General features: G+C 43.3%; 1 protein-coding gene across 1 annotated transcript in view; it reads right to left on the minus strand.

The window, feature by feature from the left end:
- Positions 1–17,313: 17,313 nt before the first annotated feature.
- Positions 17,314–21,351, minus strand: part of LOC128684245 (clumping factor B) — a 110,345-nt gene continuing 106,307 nt past the window's right edge. Inside the window, exon 3 of the mRNA XM_053770421.2 lies at positions 17,314–18,476. Coding sequence (XP_053626396.2) covers positions 17,314–18,453 — 1,140 coding nt within the window. The 5' untranslated portion in view covers positions 18,454–18,476. The remainder of the gene's footprint in view (positions 18,477–21,351) is intronic.

Consider the following 21,351-nt stretch of genomic DNA (forward strand, 5'->3'; position numbering starts at 1 on the left):
TCAGAATGGGGGCACATCACAAGCGGTGTTCCTCAGGGGTCAGTGTTGGGCCCGTTGTTGTTCACAATTTACATAAACAACATACATGTAGATGAGGGAATAAATAGTGACGTAAGTAAATTTGCTGATGACACCAAAATAGGTCATCCAATTCATTCTAATGAGGACACTAGAGCACTCCTGGATGATTTGAATAGGCTGATGCAATGGTCGGAGAAGTGGCAGATGCAGTTTAATATAGACAAATGCAAAGTTCTAAATGTTGGACAGGAAAAAACCATGCAACATATAAACTAAATAATGTAGATCTTAATACTGATTGTGAAAAGGATTTAGGAGTTCTGGTTAGCAGTAATCTAAAACCAAGACAACAGTGCATTAGTGTTCGCAATAAAGCTAACAGAATTCTTGGCTTCATATCTAGAAGTATAAATAACAGAAGTCCTCAGGTTGTTTTTCAACTCTATATATCCTTTGTTAGGCCTCATTTAGACTATGCTGCTCAATTCTGGTCACCGTATTACAGAATGGATATAAATGCTCTGGAAAACGTACAGAGGAGGATGACAATGATGGTCCCATGTATCAGAAATCTTCCCTACGAGGATAGACTGAGGGTCCTGAATCTGCACTCTCTTGAAAGGCGTAGAATTAGGGGGGATGTGATCGAGGTGTATAAATGGAAAACAGGAATAAATAAAGGGTATGTAAATAGCGTGCTGAAAATTTCCAGCCAAGACAGGACTCGCAGCAATGGTTTCAAGCTGGAAAAATTCAGATTCAGGAAGGATATAGGAAAGCATTGGTTTGGTAATTGAGTTGTGGATGAGTGGAACAAACTCCCAAGTACAGTTATTGAGGCTAAAATGTTGTGTAGTTTTAAAAATAGGTTAGATAAATATATGAGTGGGTGTGGGTGGGTGTGAGTTGGACCTGATTAGCTTGTGCTGCTGGGTCTGGTGCCATGCTCCTTCCTTGAGTGGAGGTGACTAGACTGGATGGGTCACTGAGCTAATCTGGGGGGAGGGGCGCCACAGACCTGCTCTGCATGGATTAGTAGGCCTTTTGCAGCATTCCTTCTTTATGTTCTTATGTTCTTAAGAACACAGGTGACACTGCCCCGGGCATCGATGGTGTTACGTACTCCATGATTGCACGGGCTGGGCAGAGCGGATGGGAGGCTATACTAGACGTCATAAACAAGTCATGGAGGGCCGGGACACTCCTAGCAGCTTGGAAGAAGGTTACCATTACACCAATTCCAAAGCCCAAGGACCCAGGCAGTATGAGACCCATATCGCTGACCAGCTGCTTAGCCAAGACTGCTGAGAGAATGGTGTTAAACTGCCTCCTATGGAAACTTGGACCCCCTCATCATCACATATTTGGCTTCACCAAAGGAGTGGGTACAACAGAGTGCATAATCACCCTACTAAGCCAGATTGCTGATAGTAACAAAAAACCCAGTATCGTCGTCTACCTCGACCTTGAGAAGGCATTTGAGCTAGCCAGCCTCACAGCAATTCTAGCAATACTAGCTCGGAAGGGGATCAAAGGACGCCTCCTGGCCTGGATAGAGTCCTACCTTAGGGACAGGCAGGCCTGTGTCAGCTTTCAGGGACACTACTCTTCCTTTAAAACCCTAGAAAATGGCACATCACAAGGAGATGTGCTCAATCCTACCCTGTTTAACGTCCTTATGCAGGAACTTGTGACCCTTCCCTTTCATAGTGGTATGCAGCTCCTCAGCTATGCTGATGATCTTGCACTCATAGTGAATGGGAAAGGCAGTTTGGAGTGACAGGCCCAGAGAGCTTTGGACATAATTACACAGTCTTGCAAGGAACTAGGCCTCAAGTTCTCGGCTGAGAAATCTCTTGCAATGATGTTCAAGGGACCAGATCCTGTGAATAGATTACGTATTCAGGATATAGAACTTGAGTGGACAGGCTCCTACCTACACTTGGGAATCTACATTGATAAAAAGCTGACCTTTCAGAAACAGGCCGAGTATGTCAAGTCCCGTGCTCTACTCAGACTCAACACCATGAGAGCTGTGACGAGGCATCGTGCAGGGGCAAGCAAAGATGTATTTCGCTTGTACTATATACAAGCTATACGCTTGCTCACTGACTATGGTGCACCAACATTTGCTCAACTCTTCCCGCAGAGCAGGCAAAGGGTGGAGGTTGTACAAAACCAGGCAATAAGAACTATGCTTGGGGCCCCCATCTGGACCAACACAGTATGTCTCAGATCTGAGGCCCGGCTTCCTTCCATGGCTGACAGAGTAAGATACATAAACGCCTGCAAAGTAGCCACAATTCTGCACCAGCAGCAAGGTACCCCACTGAGAAGACGGATATTGACAACCATGACACAAGATCCAACTCTCTTCACGGACTACTGGATTCGTTAGTTTTGTGCTGCTGGGTGGAAGCTGCTGCCTATACAACTACTCCTTGAGAAGAGTTGTGACCTTCCTGTTGCTGGGTATCACCCACCGCCTCCCTGGCGCCCAGATCTGACCGATGTTTGTGTCATGCAACTACCTATCTCTAAGCGTCTCTGTAGTCAAGACACCCTCAGCAATCATGCTGAGACAAGCATGGCACTGGCAAAGGGACACACACATGCAGTGCATTTCACAGGTGGTTCTGTCGACCCTGACAGGAAGAAAGCAGCAGCTGGACTGTACCACAATGGTCACACACAAGGCTGGCGACTCCCTGACCACTGCACGATCCTTTAAGCTGAGCTGGTGGCAATTCAGCAGGCATTGTCACATGCCCTACGACATCGACTCTGACCTGTCATACATGTTGACTCCACCTCTGCAATCAATGCCCTCTCCCATCCTCAACCACAGGACAATGTTCACCTCATCACATCAGTCCTGAGCATGACGACAGCCTTAGAAGTTCAGGGTAACAGATCGACATTGAACTGGATCCCCAGCCATGCTGGCATCCGGGGAAATGAGGTGGCAGATGATGCAGCCAAGGCAGCCACAGAGCATCCACATGTTGGGATTACTGTCCCCATCAGCCTATGACAGACCAAATTGGTGGCTGCCAGAGCAATGAAACTTATGGGGGAGGTCTTAGGTGATACCCCATCTCAACACTGGTACCGAGCAGTGACTCAGGGAGAACCCCCTCCATATGATAGAAGCTGGTCCAGAACGCAGTGTACCACCATCCATCGGCTTCGTTTGGGCTTTCCCACAGCCAAGATGATGGTAAATAAGGCTGAGGAGATGTGCCAGTACTGCCAGCACGTTGTCCAGCCCCCCCCCCTAACACACTATCTTCTGGAGTGTGAGGTTACTGAGACACTCTGCAGGCAACTAGCACTGATATCCCCTCCCGAAGAGGACCCAGAGATAACTCCATGGTACACTAGTGTAGCCGCAGTCAACGAACCAGACAAGCTGTTGCCCGTGGTAACGACATATCCTCCTCCTCTCTAGTGTCCACAGTTAGGTGTACATACGGTGTTGTCGCTTATGAGATGCAGCAGATGAACTGACCAGAAGAGTGCTTGAGCAGCATATGTCGCATCATTATAGAAACCTTTCTCCCTCGGGAGCCAGAGACAGGTCATCGCAAGATTGAGACCCGTGCCAGGACTACGGTCTTGGCGAACATTATACATACGTGCTTATTTCTTCAGATTGTTTCAGACTATGGAACAGAACTCTACTCCAGGCTGAGGGACTAACCTCAAATCTACTTCAAGGGTGATGGACTGATTACATCGTCATCTCTACTGCTCCTGTCTATTTATTGTACTCGACTGAAGAAGCCTACTGGGTAGGCAAAGCATTTTGAAATAAAGCTGCCTAACTATTGCTCATGTGTCTTACCTATCAACCTGTCAGTATTGTATGCCCTTTTGATATTCAATAGGACTGTTGGCCCATAGTAGGCAAGTCCTTCACAATCCATCCCAATAGCAGAATATTTGCCCACCCCAATTTTCAATGCTACTCAAGCAATAAGAACATAAAAAAGGAAGAACACTGCAGAATAAATGCTACCCAAGCAATTAGCAGTGACAATTCTATTTACTCACGTGCAAGTCCCACTCAAATTCAACCCTTTTCACTCGTGTACTTATCCAACTTAAATTTCAAACTACCCAAGGCTTCAGCTTGGGTAGCATTGAAAACTGAGTTGGGAAAATATTCTGTTAATGTGATGGATTTTGAAGGACCTGCCTAGTGTGGGCCAGCAGGCCTACTGTGGTGTTCCTCCTTTCTTATGTTCGTATGTTCTTATAACCATACTAGACAGACTGTTCGACTCATCAACATAAGAAATGAGGGACACTGCAGCAGGCCTGTTAGCCTATACTTGGCATGTCCTTCACAAATCCAACCCACTAACAGAATAAACACTACCCAAGCAATAAGCTTTGATAATTCTATTTACTCGCGTCCAAGTCCCACTCAAATCCAACCCCTCTCACTCATGTATTTATCCAGCCTAAATTTGAAACTACCCAAGATTTTAGCTTCGATTGGACCTTGTGTAGCTTTAAAAAGAGATTGGACAAATATATGAGTGGGAGGAGCATGTATGTATATATAATACATATTTTACGATGTTTTCATTTGTTTTACGACTGCACATAGTTCAATAGGTTAAGGTAGCAGTATTGTATTAGATTTCCCTACAATATATTGGGGCACCAAACATTCGCGATTTTTCAACATTCGCGAGCCTCTTGATCCCCTAACCCTCACGAATGTTGAGGGAGACCTGTACGTATAATAATAATAATACAGTGGACCCCCGCTTTACGATCAGCTCCCAATGCGACCAATTATGTAAGTGTATTTATGTAAGTGCGTTTGTACATGTATGTTTGGGGGTCTGAAATGGACTAATCTAATTCACAATATTCCTTATGGGAACAAATTCGTTCAGTAATGGCACTTGAACATACTTCTGGAATGAAATAATATCGTAAACTGGGGGTCCACTATATAATAATACATATAACAATAATACATGTATAATAATAATGTACTATATAATAATAATTATAATAATAAGATGGCTTCAAAAGGCTGTCACCAGGTGGCAGTGTTTACCAAAACAATACTGGAGCAGTTATGGCTGCCTCCACTTGTCACATAATAACATATTTTATTCATTCTAGAGAATATATCAGGTTTCTATGTTCTCTATATTACGTATTTATTATGTCATATTAGATGAATAGTAATAGATAAATAAGCAATAGAGTTGATATTAGGGAAATTATTGAAGTACTTTATGGTGCCTAGAACTCCACTGGAATGAATTAATTCCATTTCAGTTAATTTAAACGAGGAAAATTGACTCAGCAAATGAGCAAATCCAGATGCAAGCAAGGTCATAAAACTGATTAAACTCATTAGTGGAGGTTCCACTGTACAGTAGGGTCCCGCTTTACAGTGTTTTGCATTAAGGTGTTCCGCTAATACAGCGATTTCAAATTATGACCAATATTTGCTATACGGCAAGTGGTCTTTCAAATACGGCACGTCCCACCTGGTTTGTTTACATTCTTTGTGAGCACATTTCAAGTGTTTTAAAGTTATTGCATATTTTATGTGTAGTACTCTGATAATTATGCGTATGTGTACCAGTACCTAAATATACTTACACACTGTGCTGGCGTGTAGGTACACATTAAAAGCACTAAGAGTCTCCCTACTCATGACGTGATAGTCATACTAGGTAATAATAATCTCTCTTGGGCACATTAAATGTCTTATTTTATGTTAATAAAGACATTTTCATTAATCCAGCTATGATATTTCCTTCAAAATTATATAAGAAACATGTTACATAGTATATAAACAGAACAAAAATGGACAAATATGAGATTTGTTTATAAAGCAGCTCTGCAGGAGTGTCGGTAGAATTATGTTTTCTCTAGTCAAACACCGGGGTATAACTGTAGATAAATATTCCTTTCGTATGCCTTCACTCTATATATACCAATTCACGACCCTTGTGGGTTTAGTGCTTCTTTTTAATTATGATTATAACAACTTACAATAATAACTTGTATAATAATAATGTCAGAGCATCATTCCTTCTAAAAATTACATGAGAATGGAAGTGTTGGTCTTTATTTATTCTAGTGTACCACTGTGGAGACAACTTTTACACAATGTAAGGTGTTTGTATGAATGTTTATGAACCACAACCAGATGCATCGTCTGTTTCTTTACATAGTGGGTGGGGTGGCGAGGCTGGCTTCCCTACACTACCCTACCTACCACACCCCTTTCTACAAATAAATACTTTTCACTTTTCACCCAACATTAAGACTACAAATATTTTAAGGTAAGTAATGAGTGTACAGGTCTCCCTCAACATTCACGTTTTCAGCTTTCGTGGGCTTCACACATTCGCGAATTCCCAACTGCCAAATTCCCAGCCACCAAATTCCCAGCCGCCAAATCATATTCAAGTTTCCCGCCACCTGCTAGTCCCTACTACCCTCCCACCGACCCCCGCAACTGGCAGCCAGCCCTCCCACCACTCAGTGTGGTGAGTGTTTTGTTTGTTTATTATTTGCTATTAAACTACAGTATAAATAATGTAAACCCATTCATGACTGCATATTGGAATGGCTATTCGGACAGGTATTGGACGGTGACATCATGTGTTTACTCTTGAACACAGCAAAGAATCAAACATTTCTGCTACTGCTAATAATAACAATAGTAATAATAATAATAATAATAATAATAATAATAATAATAATAATAATAATAATAATAATAATAAATACGATATAACTGAAGAAGGAAGTTGTACAAAAATACGAAGGAGTGGTTGACGCATTGTCAGTGTGGCTTTGTTTATGCTGGAGTGAGCATTAGTCTCCCTGCTCTTCCAAACATTTCACAATAATTCATTGTGTTTGGTGCTTGTAGATTGAGTGCGACTGGAGTGGTAGAGGCAGTGGTTGAGGCAGCTGTTGAGGCAACTGTTGAGGCAGCTGTTGAGGCAGCGATTGAGGCAGTGGTTGAGGCAGCAATTGAGGCAGTGGTTGAGGCAGCGATTGAGGCAGTGGTTGAGGCAGCTGTTGAGGCAGCGATTGAGGCAGTGGTTGAGGCAGCTGTTGAGGCAGCGATTGAGGCAGTGGTTGAGGCAGCTGTTGAGGCAGCGATTGAGGCAGTGGTTGAGGCAGCGGTTGAGGCAGTGGTATTTAATAACATACATGTTATTAATAATAATAATACATGTTATTAATAATATGTACTATTATTATTTATAACATATATGTTATTAAATACCACTGCCTCAACCGCTGAATTATTGTGAAATGTTTGGAAGAGCAGGGAGACTAATGCTCACTCCAGCATAAACAAAGTCACACTGACGATGTGTCAACCACTCCCTCGTATTTTTGTACAATTTCCTTCTTCAATTATATCGTATTATTATTATTATTATTATTATTATTATTATTATTACTATTATTATTATTATTATTACTATTATTATTATTATTGTTATTATTAGCAGTAGCAGAAATGTTTGATTCTTTGCTGTGTTCAAGAGTAAACACATGATGTCACCGTCCAATACCTGTCCGAATAGCCATTCCAATATGCAGTCATGAATGGGTTTACATTATTTATACTGTAGTTTAATAGCAAATAATGAACAAACAAAACACTCACCACACTGAGTGGTGGGAGGGCTGGCTGCCAGTTGCAGGGTCGGTGGGAGGGTAGTAGGGACTCGCAGTGGTTGAGGAAGTGGTGGAGGCAGTGGTGGAGTCTGTGGTATTTAATAACATACATGTTATTAAAGCATAACATGTATATATTTAGTACAATTTACGACGTTTTCATATATTTTATGATTGTTCATGGTTCAGCAAGTTAAGGAAGCAGTATTGTATTATATTTCCCAACAATATATTGGGGCACCAAACATTCACGTTTTTTCAACATTCGCGAGGCTCTTGATCCCCTAACCCTCGCGAATGTTGAGGGAGACCTGTACTGTATATGCATTTTATCACTATTTAACCCTTTCAGGGTCCGTCCCGTAGATCTACGGCTTTGTGTTCAGGGTCCAAACCGTAGATCTACGTCATGAGCTCAGCTCACTTTGATAAACTGTGAGTGGTACACTTGGGCCTAGATATGAGAGAATACATCTATGTGGTATGTGTGCACCACATAAAACAAATCCTGCAGCACACTGTGTATAATGAGATAAAAAACTGAAACCAAGATTTTCGATTAAAACAGCAACTTTGCAGTGTTTTTTCGTATGTTTTTTATAGTTGTATTTGCAATTTCTTGGTCTTATTTGATAGAATGGAAGACATATTACAGAAATAGAGATGATTTTGATTGGTTTTAGCATTGGAAATGGCTTGAAACTGAGCTCAAAGTAGCGGAAGTATTAAATTTTTGTCGATGTTCAAGAGTAAACAAATGACCTCACACGTCTAATACATGCCAGCTGGTGGGTCTAATATACATTCACAAATGTGGTGATGATATTTATACAATTATTACAATATTGCATAACAGTAAATCTTCTATTTTTTGGTGTGAATAAAAATTCATTATGTGAATAAAAAATCAAAATGGGATTTATTTGTAAAGCCTCAAAACCTAACTAATGAACCGAGGAAATGTTAGTTTAGTGCCAGGAATGCCTACATTGTTTATTCTGGACGCTATTTTGAAATTGGGATATTTTGAACTTTGTGTTAAATTGGCCAAATTACCAATTTCCGATCACTTTATTTTGTAGCTGAAACAGTTGACTTGGCGATTTCTTGTGCTAAGTCGATAGAATAGAAGTAATACTAGTAAAATAGCTAAGAATTTGGTCGACTGGAATGATGCAATTGGCCTAAAATGGAAGTCAAAGTTGGCAATATCGCCGATTCGTAAATATCGCTGACACATCAAAATTTGCGAGAGCACAATTTCGTCAATTTTCCATCAAATTTCGTACTTTTTGTTTTATTACCTTCACAAAAAGATTCTCTACCATTTCATAAGAAAAAATAACAAATTTTTTTTTTGGAAAATTCTTAAGACACTGGGGCACCACTTCAGATTTTGGCCTTGGACCCTGAAGGGGTTAAGCATCGTCGGAGTATATTATGTGTGGGTGGGGGTGGCCAGGAGGGCTACCACACCTAACTTTTTATAGTAAATGCTACTCACCTTTTGCCCTACATTAAGACTACGAATATTTTGAGGTAAATAATGAGTGTACTGTGTGAGTATTTTACTTTTTATTGTTTTTTAATGCCTAAGTTCTATTGCTAACTTATTATATGTTAGTGTAAACTTGTCATCTGGCATTTATATACATTTATAAGTGGAAAAAATGTCGTTCTGCTTTCCGGCAAAATCTGCTTTCCGGTAGTAGCCTGGAACCTAACCTGTCATATAAGTGGGGCCCTATTGTACTGCATAATTGTAATAATTGTATAAATAATATCAGCACATTCATAAGTGCATATTAGACCCACCAGTTGATGTGTATTGGATGTATGACATGATCTGTTCACTCTTGAACATAGGCAAAAATTGAACATTTCCGCTACTTTGAGCTTAATTTCAAGCTACGGTTAATCTGTAAACCATTGAAAAGCATCTTCATTTCTGTAATATATCCTCCATTCTATCAAATGAGACCAAAAAAATGAGAATACAACCATAAATACCATATGGAAATACACCACAAAGTCGCTGTTTTAAACCTAAAAAGGTCGCAATTATTTTTTCCTCACTATGCCCTGCATGCTGCAGGATTTTTTTTATCCTGTGCCCACTGACCATGCAGACCCATTCTCTCACATGTAGGCCTACAGCTTTCTCCCACAAGATCTGAAGCTGCTAGAATTTTGCCATTAGCTCTCCTCTGATAAGTAAGAGGCAGGTAAATTGTCATCTACTGTACAGTATTTCAGTTAAATTTTCATTAGTATTCATTTTTACGGTTTCTGTGTACGGTATAATTTTATACACAGTTTTATGTAGTAGTTAGTACATTATTAATAAATTATTATATTGTCATTTTTAGCCTGGAAAGGATTAATTCTATTTACACTATTTTTTATGGGAAAAATTGGTTTGACTGTCGACCCAACATCTGGAACCAATTAAGTTCAATAACAGAGGTTCCACTGTAACCTTATTTTTCCTACAAGTTTCTCAGCCTGCTTTACACGATTTTTTCTTGCACACAATTTTCAGGACCATAACTACCGTGTTAACCCCTTGAGGGTCGGACCCCCTGATCTGAAACTTGCTCTCAGGGCCAGAGAATTTAAAAATAAAAATAAATAAAATGAAATGATAATCTTTTTCCTAAGGTAATAAAACAAAAAGAATGAAATTTGATGTTAAACTTACGGAGTTAGGTTTTCACAAAGCTAGCTGTCTCGGTGATATTACGCATCGGCAATTTCGTCCAGTCTGAGCCCTATTTTTGGCAATTATTTTGTTCCAATCGACCAAACTCATAGCTATTTTACTCAAATTCCTTCAGTTCTATCGAATGAGTACAAGAAACTGCAAATTTACCTAATTCAACTATCCAATAAAGTGATCAGAAATTGGTAATTTGGCCAATTTCACAAATAAAAAATTGGCTATTTCAAAATAGGGTCCAGAATAAACAACGTAGACATTCCTGGCACTAAAACAACATTTCCTATCTTATTAGACACATTCTCTGGCCTCTCCTATATTACCCTTGCTTTCCATTTTGAATTTTTATTCACACAAAAAATGAAAGAATTACTGTTACGCAGACTACGGCATTATTGTATTAATTGTATAAATAATGTCAGTGCATTTGTGGACACACATCAGACTGACCAGGTTAACGTGTTATGGATGAGTGATGTATTTTGTATACTCTTGAATATCAGCAAAAATCAAACATTTCCACTGATTTGAGTTCAATTTGATGATACTTTCACCCATGAAACCAATCAGAATAATCTCTATTTATGTAATATAACTTCCATTCTATTATATGAGACCAAGAAACCAAAAAAAAAAAAAAAACACCATAAAGTCACTGTTTTAAACCAAAAATACAGTCACAGTTTTTCCCCCATTATGAACTGCTTGCTGCAGGAATTTTTTTTATATGGCGCACACTTACTGCATAGACCCATTCTCTCATATCTAGGCTCAAATTTATGGCTCACAGCTTATCTGAGTGAGCTGAGCTCACGGCATAGAACTACGGCTTCAAAACCATACAACTACGGGACTGACCCTCAAAGGGTTAATTGACGGTCTACTGTAAACATTTTTCAGTGTATATACAAATTTCTCTGCTAATTGACATCTTGAATGACTTCACATATATATAATATTAACCCTTTCACTGTCAGTGCCATAGTACTACAGCTTGCAAACCAGTGTTGGCGCCATAGTATTACGCCAAAATTAACCATACCACGGGCGGGGATAGAACCCGCGATCAGAGTCTCAAAACTCCAGACCGTCGCGTTAGCCACTGGACTAGTGTCATTATGATTTCGTAAGTCATGTTAACGGCTTTGAGGGGACTTGAGCTAGAGTTCATCACGGCCACGCTAGCTGAAGATTCGTCTGTAAAAACTTGCATTTGGGGTCACAGTGGTGCCTATGCTAACCTTCCTATGGTGTAGAAATATACCTAGTTGGACGAATCTTATTGTGGCTAGCTGGTCCAGTGGCTAACACGACGGTCAGGAGTTTTGAGACTCTGATCGCGGGTTCTATCCCCGCCCATGGTATGGTTTGTTTGCAATCGTGTCATTACGATTTCGTTAGTCACGCCAAAATTCTAGTAGCTTCAAATTCAGCGGGAGAAAGCTGGTAGACCTACAGGTGAGAGAATGGGTCTGTGTGGTCAGTGTGTGCAGTATAAAAAAATCCTCCAGCACGCAGGGCACAATGAAAAAAAAAAAATTCTGACTGTTTCTGGTTGAAAACGCAGACTTTGAGGTGTATTTTCGCATCGTATTTATGGTTGTATTCTCATTTTTTAGCCTCATTTGATAGAATAGAAGTTATTTTACAGAAATTGAGATGGTTCTGATTGGTTTCACGATAAAAAGTACCTTGAAATTGAACTCAGAGTAGCGTAAATGATTTTTGCCAATGTTCAGGAGTAAACAAATGACGTCACCATCCATTACGTGTCCAACTGGCCAGTCTAATACGCAGTTACGAAGTGGCAGATGCAGTTTAATATAGACAAATGCAAAGTTCTAAATGTTGGACAGGACAATAACCATGCCACATATAAACTAAATAATGTAGATCTTAATATTACGGATTGCGAAAAAGATTTAGGAGTTCTGGTTAGCAGTAATCTGAAACCAAGACAACAGTGCATAAGTGTTCGCAATAAAGCTAATAGAATCCTTGGCTTCATATCAAGAAGCATAAATAATAGGAGTCCTCAGGTTGTTCTTCAACTCTATACATCCTTGGTTAGGCCTCATTTAGATTATGCTGCACAGTTTTGGTCACCGTATTACAGAATGGATATAAATTCTCTGGAAAATGTACAAAGGAGGATGACAAAGATGATCCCATGTATCAGAAACCTTCCCTATGAGGATAGACTAAGGGCCCTGAAACTGCACTCTCTAGAAAGACGTAGAATTAGGGGGGATATGATTGAGGTTTATAAGTGGAAGACAGGAATAAATAAAGGGGATGTAAATAGTGTGCTGAAAATATCTAGCCTAGACAGGACTCGCAGCAATGGTTTTAAGTTGGAAAAATTCAGATTCAGGAGGGATATAGGAAAGTACTGGTTTGGTAATAGAGTTGTGGATGAGTGGAACAAACTCCCAAGTACCGTTATAGAGGCCAGAACGTTGTGTAGCTTTAAAAATAGGTTGGATAAATACATGAGTAGATGTGGGTGGGTGTGAGTTGGACCTGATAGCTTGTGCTAACAGGTCGGTTGCCGTGTTCCTCCCTTAAGTCAATGTGACCTGACCTGACTAGGTTGGGTGCATTGGCTTAAGCCGGTAGGGACTTGGACCTGCCTCGCATGGGCCAGTAGGCCTTCTGCAGTGTTCCTTCGTTCTTATGTTCTTATGTTCTTCTTATAATGCAATATTCTGCATAACAGTAAATCTTCTATTTCTTGTGTGAATAAAAATTCAAAATAGAAAGCAAGAGTAATATAAGAGGGGCCTAGAGACGTGACTAGTGAACAGAGAAAATGTTATTTTAATGCCAGGAATGTCTGCATTGTTTATTCAGGAGCCTATTTTGAAATTGGCATCGTCTGAAATTTATAAGAAAATGGCCAAATAATCAATTTCTGACCACTTTTTTGGGTAGTTGAAATCGGTAAATAGGCGGTTTTTTGTACCCAATTGATAGAACAAATGGGGTTCCAGCGAAATAGCTACAAGTTTGGTCAACTAAAACAAAGGAATTGGCCAAAAATAGGGCTCAAAATGGGTGAAATCACCAATGCGTATATATTGCTGAGACCTCTAATTTCACAAGTGTAATTCCGTAAATTTTTCATCAAATTTCGTACTTTTGGTGTCCTTACCATCTGGAAAAGATTCTCTATCATCACACGGGAAAAAATAATTCAGTCTTTAAATTCTTCGACACTGAGAGCAAGTTTGAGAGCAGGAGTCTCGACAATGCAAGGGTTATATATTCACGAATACTTGATAGTGCCTGTATCTGAAGATTACCATCACCCTGAGTAGTTCACCAACCTGAGCACTTCACCACCACCCTGAGTAGTTCAACACCACCCTGAGTACTTCACCACCACCCTGAGTAGTTCAACACCACCCTGAGTACTTCACCACCACCCTGAGTAGTTCAACACCACCCTGAGTACTTCACCACCCTCCTGAGTAGTTCAACACCACCCTGAGTACTTCATCACCACCCTGAGTAGTTCAACACCACCCTGAGTACTTCACCACCACCCTGAGTAGTTCAACACCATCCTGAGTACTTCACCATTACCCTGAGTAGTTCAACATCACCCTGAGTACTTCACCACCACCCTGAGTAGTTCAACACCACCCTAAGTATTTCACTACCACCCTGATTATTATTATAATCAAAAAGAAGCGCTAAGCCACAAGGACTATACAGCACTACCACCCTGAATACTTCACCACCACCCAGAGTACTTCACCACCACCATGAGTAGTTCAACACCACCCTGAGTACTTCACCACTACCCTGAGTAGTTCAACATCACCCAGAGTACTTCACCACCACCCTGAGAACTTCACCACCACCCTGAGTACTTCAACACCATCCTGAGTAGTTCAACACCACCCTGAGTACTTCACCACCACCCTGAGAACTTCACCACCACCCAGAGTAGTTCAACACCACCCTGAGTACTTCACCACCACCCTGAGTACTTCACCACCACCCTGAGTACTTCACCACCACCCTGAGTACTCCACCACCACCCTGAATACTTCACCACCCCGAGTACTTCACCACCACCCTGAGTACTTCAAGATCACCACACCCTGAAAATTTCACCACCACCCTGAGTACTTCACCACCACCCTGAGTACCTCACCACCACCCTGAATACCTCACCACCACCCTGAATACCTCACCATCACCCTGAGTACTTCACCATGCTGAGTACTTTACCACCGTGAGTACTTCAAGATCATCACACTTAGAACTTCACCACCATCCTGAGTACTTCACCACCACCCTGAGTACTTCACCACCACCCTGAGTGCTTCACCACCACCCTGAGTACTTCACCATCACCCTGAGTACTTCACCACCACCCTGAGTGCTTCACCACCACCCTGAGTACTTCACCATCACCCTGAGTACTTCACCATCACCCTGAGTGCTTCACCACCACCCTGAGTACTTCACCACCAACCTGAGTACTTAATAACCTCCCTGAGTACTTCACCACCCTGAGTACTTCAAGATCACCACCCTGAGTATTTCACCACCATCCTAAGTACTTTAAGATCACCAACACCCTGAGTACTTCAAAAGGTAGGTAGTACCTCCCTAGATGGTAGTACCTCCCAGGATGGTTGTACCTCCCAGGATGGCAGTATCTCCCTGGATGGCAGTACCTCCCTGGATGGCAGTACTTCCCTGGATGGCAGTACTTCCCTGGATGGCAGTACCTCCCTGGATGGCAGTACCTCCCTGGATGGCAGTACCTCCCAGGATGGCAGTATCTCCCAGGATGGCAGTATCTCCCAGGATGGCAGTATCTCCCAGGATGGCAGTACCTCCCAGGATGGTAGTACCTCCCAGGATGGCAGTACCTCCCAGGATGGCAGTACCTCCCAGGATGGTGCTACCTCCCAGGATGGCAGTACCTCCCAGGATGGTAGTACCTCCCAGGATGGTAGTACCTCCCAGGATGGTAGTACCTCCCAGGATGGTAGTACCTCCCAGGATGGTTGTACCTCCCAGGATGGCAGTACCTCCCAGGATGGTTGTACCTCCCAGGATGGTTGTACCTCCCTGGATGGTAGTACCTCCCAGGATGGTAGTACCTCCCAGGATGGTTGTACCTCCCTGAATGGTAGTACCTCCCTGGATGGTAGTACCTCCCAGGATGGTAGTACCTCCCAGGATGGTAGTACCTCCCAGGATGGTAGTACCTCAGAGGATGGTAGTACCTCCCAGGATGGTAGTACCTCCCAGGATGGTAGTACCTCCCAGGATGGTAGTACCTCCCAGGATGGTTGTACCTCCCAGGATGGTTGTACCTCCCAGGATGGTAGTACCTCCCAGGATGGTTGTACCTCCCAGGATGGTTGTACCTCCCAGGATGGTTGTACCTCCCAGGATGGTAGTACCTCCCAGGATGGTTGTACCTCCCAGGATGATTGTACCTCCCAGGATGGTTGTACCTCCCAGGATGGTTGTACCTCCCAGGATGGTAGTACCTCCCAGGATGGTAGTACCTCCCAGGATGGTTGTACCTCCCAGGATGGTTGTACCTCCCAGGATGGCTGTACCTCCCAGGATGGCTGTACCTCCCAGGATGGTTGTACCTCCCAGGATGGTTGTACCTCCCAGGATGGTTGTACCTCCCAGGATGGTAGTTCCTCCCAGGATGGTTGTACCTCCCAGGATGGTTGTACCTCCCAGGATGGTTGTACCTCCCAGGATGGTTGTACCTCCCAGGATGGTTGTACCTCCCAGGATGGTAGTACCTCCCAGGATGGTTGTACCTCCCAGGATGGTTGTACCTCCCAGGATGGTTGTACCTCCCAGGATGGTTGTACCTCCCAGGATGGTTGTACCTCCCAGGATGGTTGTACCTCCCAGGATGGTTGTACCTCCCAGGATGGTTGTACCTCCCAGGATGGTTGTACCTCCCAGGATGGTTGTACCTCCCAGGATGGTTGTACCTCCCAGGATGGTTGTACCTCCCAGGATGGCTGTACCTCCCAGGATGGCTGTACCTCCCAGGATGGTTGTACCTCCCAGGATGGTTGTACCTCCCAGGATGGTTGTACCTCCCTGGATGGTTGTACCTCCCAGGATGGTAGTACCTCCCAGGATGGTTGTTCCTCCCAGGATGGTTGTACCTCCCAGGTTGGTTTTACCTCCCAGGATGGTTGTACCTCCCAGGATGGTTGTACCTCCCAGGATGGTTGTACCTCCCAGGAGTACCTCCCAGGATGGTTGTACCTCCCAGGATGGTTGTACCTCCCAGGATGGTTGTACCTCCCAGGATGGTTGTACCTCCCAGGATGGTTGTACCTCCCAGGATGGTTGTACCTCCCAGGATGGTTGTACCTCCCAGGATGGTTGTACCTCCCAGGATGGTTGTACCTCCCAGGATGGTTGTACCTCCCAGGATGGTTGTACCTCCCAGGATGGTTGTACCTCCCTGGATGGTTGTACCTCCCAGGATGGTAGTACCTCCCAGGATGGTAGTACCTCCCAGGATGGTAGTACCTCCCAGGATGGTTGTACCTCCCAGGATGGTTGTACCTCCCAGGATGGTTGTACCTCCCAGGATGGTTGTACCTCCCAGGATGGTTGTACCTCCCAGGATGGTTGTACCTCCCAGGATGGTTGTACCTCCCAGGATGGTTGTACCTCCCAGGATGGTTGTACCTCCCAGGATGGTTGTACCTCCCAGGATGGTTGTACCTCCCAGGATGGTTGTGCCTCCCAGGATGGTTGTACCTCCCACGATGGTTGTACCTCCCTGGATGGTTACTATCAACTTACTGATATAAAACAGATGTGCAGCACAATTTTGTTTAATGAAGGGATAAAAAACAAGTAAAAAAGTATCATTGACCTGAACTAACCTGCTGTTGCTCCAAGTATTCTCTGAGAGCGACTCTCTTCTCTTGCAATCGTTGAAGACGCAGCTGTTCTTCCTTCTGTGCCGTCAGTGTGTCATCCTCCAGCTTGTCGTCGCTGATGATGTCTCGGATGTTGCGTCGGAGGTTTTTCACTTTTGGCTTGGCACTCAGTCCAGTGACGGCTCCACTGCGCCGCCGGATTTTGCGCCGTCTCGAATCCTCGTCGGAATCGGAGTCATCGCCTTCATCATCGGAGGATTTAGAATCGTCTCTCCTCCTCCTCTCCCTGTCTCTGTCCCACTCCTCATCATCGTCTGATATATTTTTACGACACTTGCGCTTGATTTTGGGTGGTGGAGCAATGACATCAGAGCTTCCACTAATGTGTCGTCGTTTTGCTCTTAACCTTCTAGTTTTATTATCAGTGTCATCATCGCCAGCATCACTGCCACCTAAACGTTCTCTGTCAGAGTCCATACCACCGTCCTGACTGCCATCGTGGCTCTCTGCTACCTTCTCACTTTTACACTTTCCACTGTCACTGTTCTCCCCACCACCTCCACCATCATAATTACTGTCTGCACTGTTTTCTTCCGCCCGCAGCGGACTACTAACGTCATTGTTTTCACAGCTACTCTCGGCTTTACTGCCCGGCCGACTGCCGTCCTCGTTTCTACCTTCACTGTCGTCTCTGTGAGAATCGGGCGGGGGAGTTCTTGCACTATCTGCACCAATATCACTCTCGCAAAAATCGACACACTCATTTTCCATGAGCTGTTCACCATGTCCATCCCTACTACATCCGTCCTTCACTGACTGATCCTCATCCACTTTCTCAGAGTCACACGAATTTTCACTGAACCTAACATCGTCAACTGTGATCATCTCCTGCGGTGCAGCCTCCACATTGGCATGCGGTGACACCCGGTCCACTCTGTCCAACGCATTGTCCGATGGGTGGTTGGAGGAGTGGCCGTCCTCACCGTGGGTGCGAGAAGAGCAATCTGGCTCCGGTTGCTCCTGGGGGCCATCATCGAGCCCCAGAGGATCAGCCAGAGGGTCCGTCAAGGGCTCGTCCGGCCATGCCGGTACCTTCTCGTCCTCACTCGTACTCTGCTGATCCATACTTGTACTCTACTTCACACACCCTGCAATCACAATCAAGAGGATTAATTATACACATCTCCATGTAGTCAAGAATGTATACACCAACACAAATCTTTATAGGACAGTGTATATTTGAAAACGTACTTATATACACATTTGGGTGTGCACACGTGCACCTACACACCATTTTGTGTACACACACACACACACACACACACACACACACACACACACAGGAAGGCAAGGACGAATGAAGCCAAACTACAAGAAAGGGGACTACACAGGAATGAGGAACTTCCTGAACGGTTCAGTGGGACAGAGAACTGGCAGAGAAGCCAGTTAATGAGATGATGGAATATGTAGCAACAAAGTGCAAGGAGGCTGTGGAGAGGTTTGTACCCAAGGGTAACAGGATTAATGAAAAAGCCAGGATGAGCCCATGGTTCACCCAAAGGTGCAGGGAGGCAAAAACCAAGTGTGCTAGGGAATGGAAGAAATATAGAAGGCAAAGGACCCAGGAGAATAAGGAGAGCAGTCGTAGAGCCAGAAATGAATATGCACAGATAAGAAGGGAGGCCCAATGACAATATGAAAACGACACAGCAGCAAAAGCCAAATTGGACCCAAAGCTGTTATACAGCCACATCAGGAGGAAAACAACAGTCAAGGACCAGGTAATCAGGCTAAGGAAAGGAGGAGGAGAGACAACAAGAAATGACCGTGAAGTATATGAGGAACTCAACAAGAGATTCAAAGAAGTGTTCACAGAGGAGACAGAAGGGGCTCCAGAAGGACGGAGAGGTGCGGCACACAACCAAGTGCTGGACACAGTACACACAACCGGGGAAGAAGTGAAGAGGCTTCTGAGTGAGCGAGATACCTCAAAGGCAATGGGGCCGGATAACATCTCTCCATGGGTCCTAGGAGAGGGAGCAGAGGCGCTGTGTGCCCCCCTAACAATAATATTCAATACATCTATCAAAATGGAGATTGCCTGAGGCATGGAAGACAGCAAATGTAGTCCCAATCTTTAAAAAAAAAGACAGACATGAAGCACTAAATTGCAGACCAGTGTCACTGACATGTATAGTATGCAAAGTCATGGAGAAGATTATCAGGAGAAGAGTGGTAGAACACCTAGAAAGGAATTATCTCATCAACAGCAGCCAACATGGTTTCAGGGATGGGAAATCCTGTGTCACAAACCTACTGGAGTTCTATGGCATGGTGACAGCAGTAAGACAAGAGAGGGTGGGTGGATTGCATTTTCTTGGACTGCAAGAAGGTGTTTGACACAGTTCCACACAACACAAGAGATTTGTGCAAAAACTGGAGGACCAAGCAGGGATAACAGAGAAGGCACTACAATGGATCAGGGAATACTTGTCAGGAAGACAGCAGCAAGTCATGGTACGTGGCGAGGTGTCGGAGTGGGCACCTGTGACCAGCGGGGTCCCACAGGGGTCAGTCCTAGGACCAGTGCTGTTTCTCGTATATGTGAACGACATGACGGAAGGAATAGACTCCGAAGTGTCCCTGTTTGCAGATGACGTGAAGTTGACGAGAAGAATTCATTCGATCGAAGACCAGGCAGAACTACAAAGGGATCTGGACAGGCCACAGACCTGGTCCAGCAATTGGCTCCTGGAGTTCAACCCCACTAAGTGCAAAGTCATGAACATTGGGGGAGAGCAAAGAAGACCACAGACAGAGTACAGTCCAGGGGGCCAGAGACTACAAACCTCACTCAAGGAAAAAGATCTTGGGGTGAGTATAACACCAGGCACATCTCCTGAAGCGCACATCAACCAAATAACTGTTGCAGCACATGGGTGCCTAGCAAACCTCAGAACAGCATTTCAACATCTTAACCCTTTCAGAGTTTCGGCCGTACTAGTACGGCTTACGCACCAGGGTTTTTGACGTACTAGTACGCCTAAATTCTAGTGCCCTCAAATCTAGTGAGAGAAAGCTGGTAGGCCTACATATGAAAGAATGGGTCTATGTGGTCAGTGTGCGCGGTATAAAAAAAATCCTGCAGCACACAGTGCGTAATGAGAAAAAAAAAACTTTGACCGAATTTTTGGATTAAAACAGCGATTTTGCACTGTATTTTCGTATGGTATTTATTGTTGTATTCTAGTTTTCCTGGTCTCATTTGATAGAATGGAAGACATACTACAGAAATTGAGATGATTTTGACTGGTTTTACAAAGAAAAGTACCCTGAAATTAAGCTCAAAATAGCAGAAATGTTCGATTTTTACCAAAGTTCAAAAGTAAACAAATCATGCTATGCGTCCAATACACCTCAACTGGTGAGTCTAATATTCTTTCATAAATGTGCTGATATTATTTATACCATTTCAACACTAATGCAGTAGTCTGCATAACAGTAAATCTTCTATTTTTTTGTGAGAATAAAAATTCAAAGTGGAAAGCAAAAGAAATGTAAGAGGGGCCTGGGGACGTGACTAATGAACAGAGAAAATGTTATTTTAGTGCCATGAATATCTTTCTTGTTTATTCTGGACCCTATTCGGAAATTGGCATCTTTTGAAATTTGTGTGAAATTGGCAAAATTGCGAAATTCTGACCACTGTATTGGATAGTTGAAATCGGTAAATTGGTGGTTTCTTGTACTCATTCGATAGAAAAAATGGAGTTCTAGCGAAATAGTTATGATGTTTGTCGCAAGTACAGTGGAATTGGCCGAAAACAGGGCTCAAAGTGGGCAAAATCGCCAATGCGTAAACATCATCGAGACCGCTAACTTCGAGAGAGCATAATTCCGTAAGTTTTCCATCAAATTTCATACTTTTGGTGTCATTATGATCGGGAAAATATTCTCTTTCTTTTCATTGGATTTTTTTTTTTTTTAAATTTGGGCAACCCTGAGAGCAAGTCTCTGAGAGGG

The sequence above is a fragment of the Cherax quadricarinatus genome, chromosome 4, assembly GCF_038502225.1.
Source record: "Cherax quadricarinatus isolate ZL_2023a chromosome 4, ASM3850222v1, whole genome shotgun sequence".
Taxonomy (NCBI): domain Eukaryota; kingdom Metazoa; phylum Arthropoda; class Malacostraca; order Decapoda; family Parastacidae; genus Cherax; species Cherax quadricarinatus.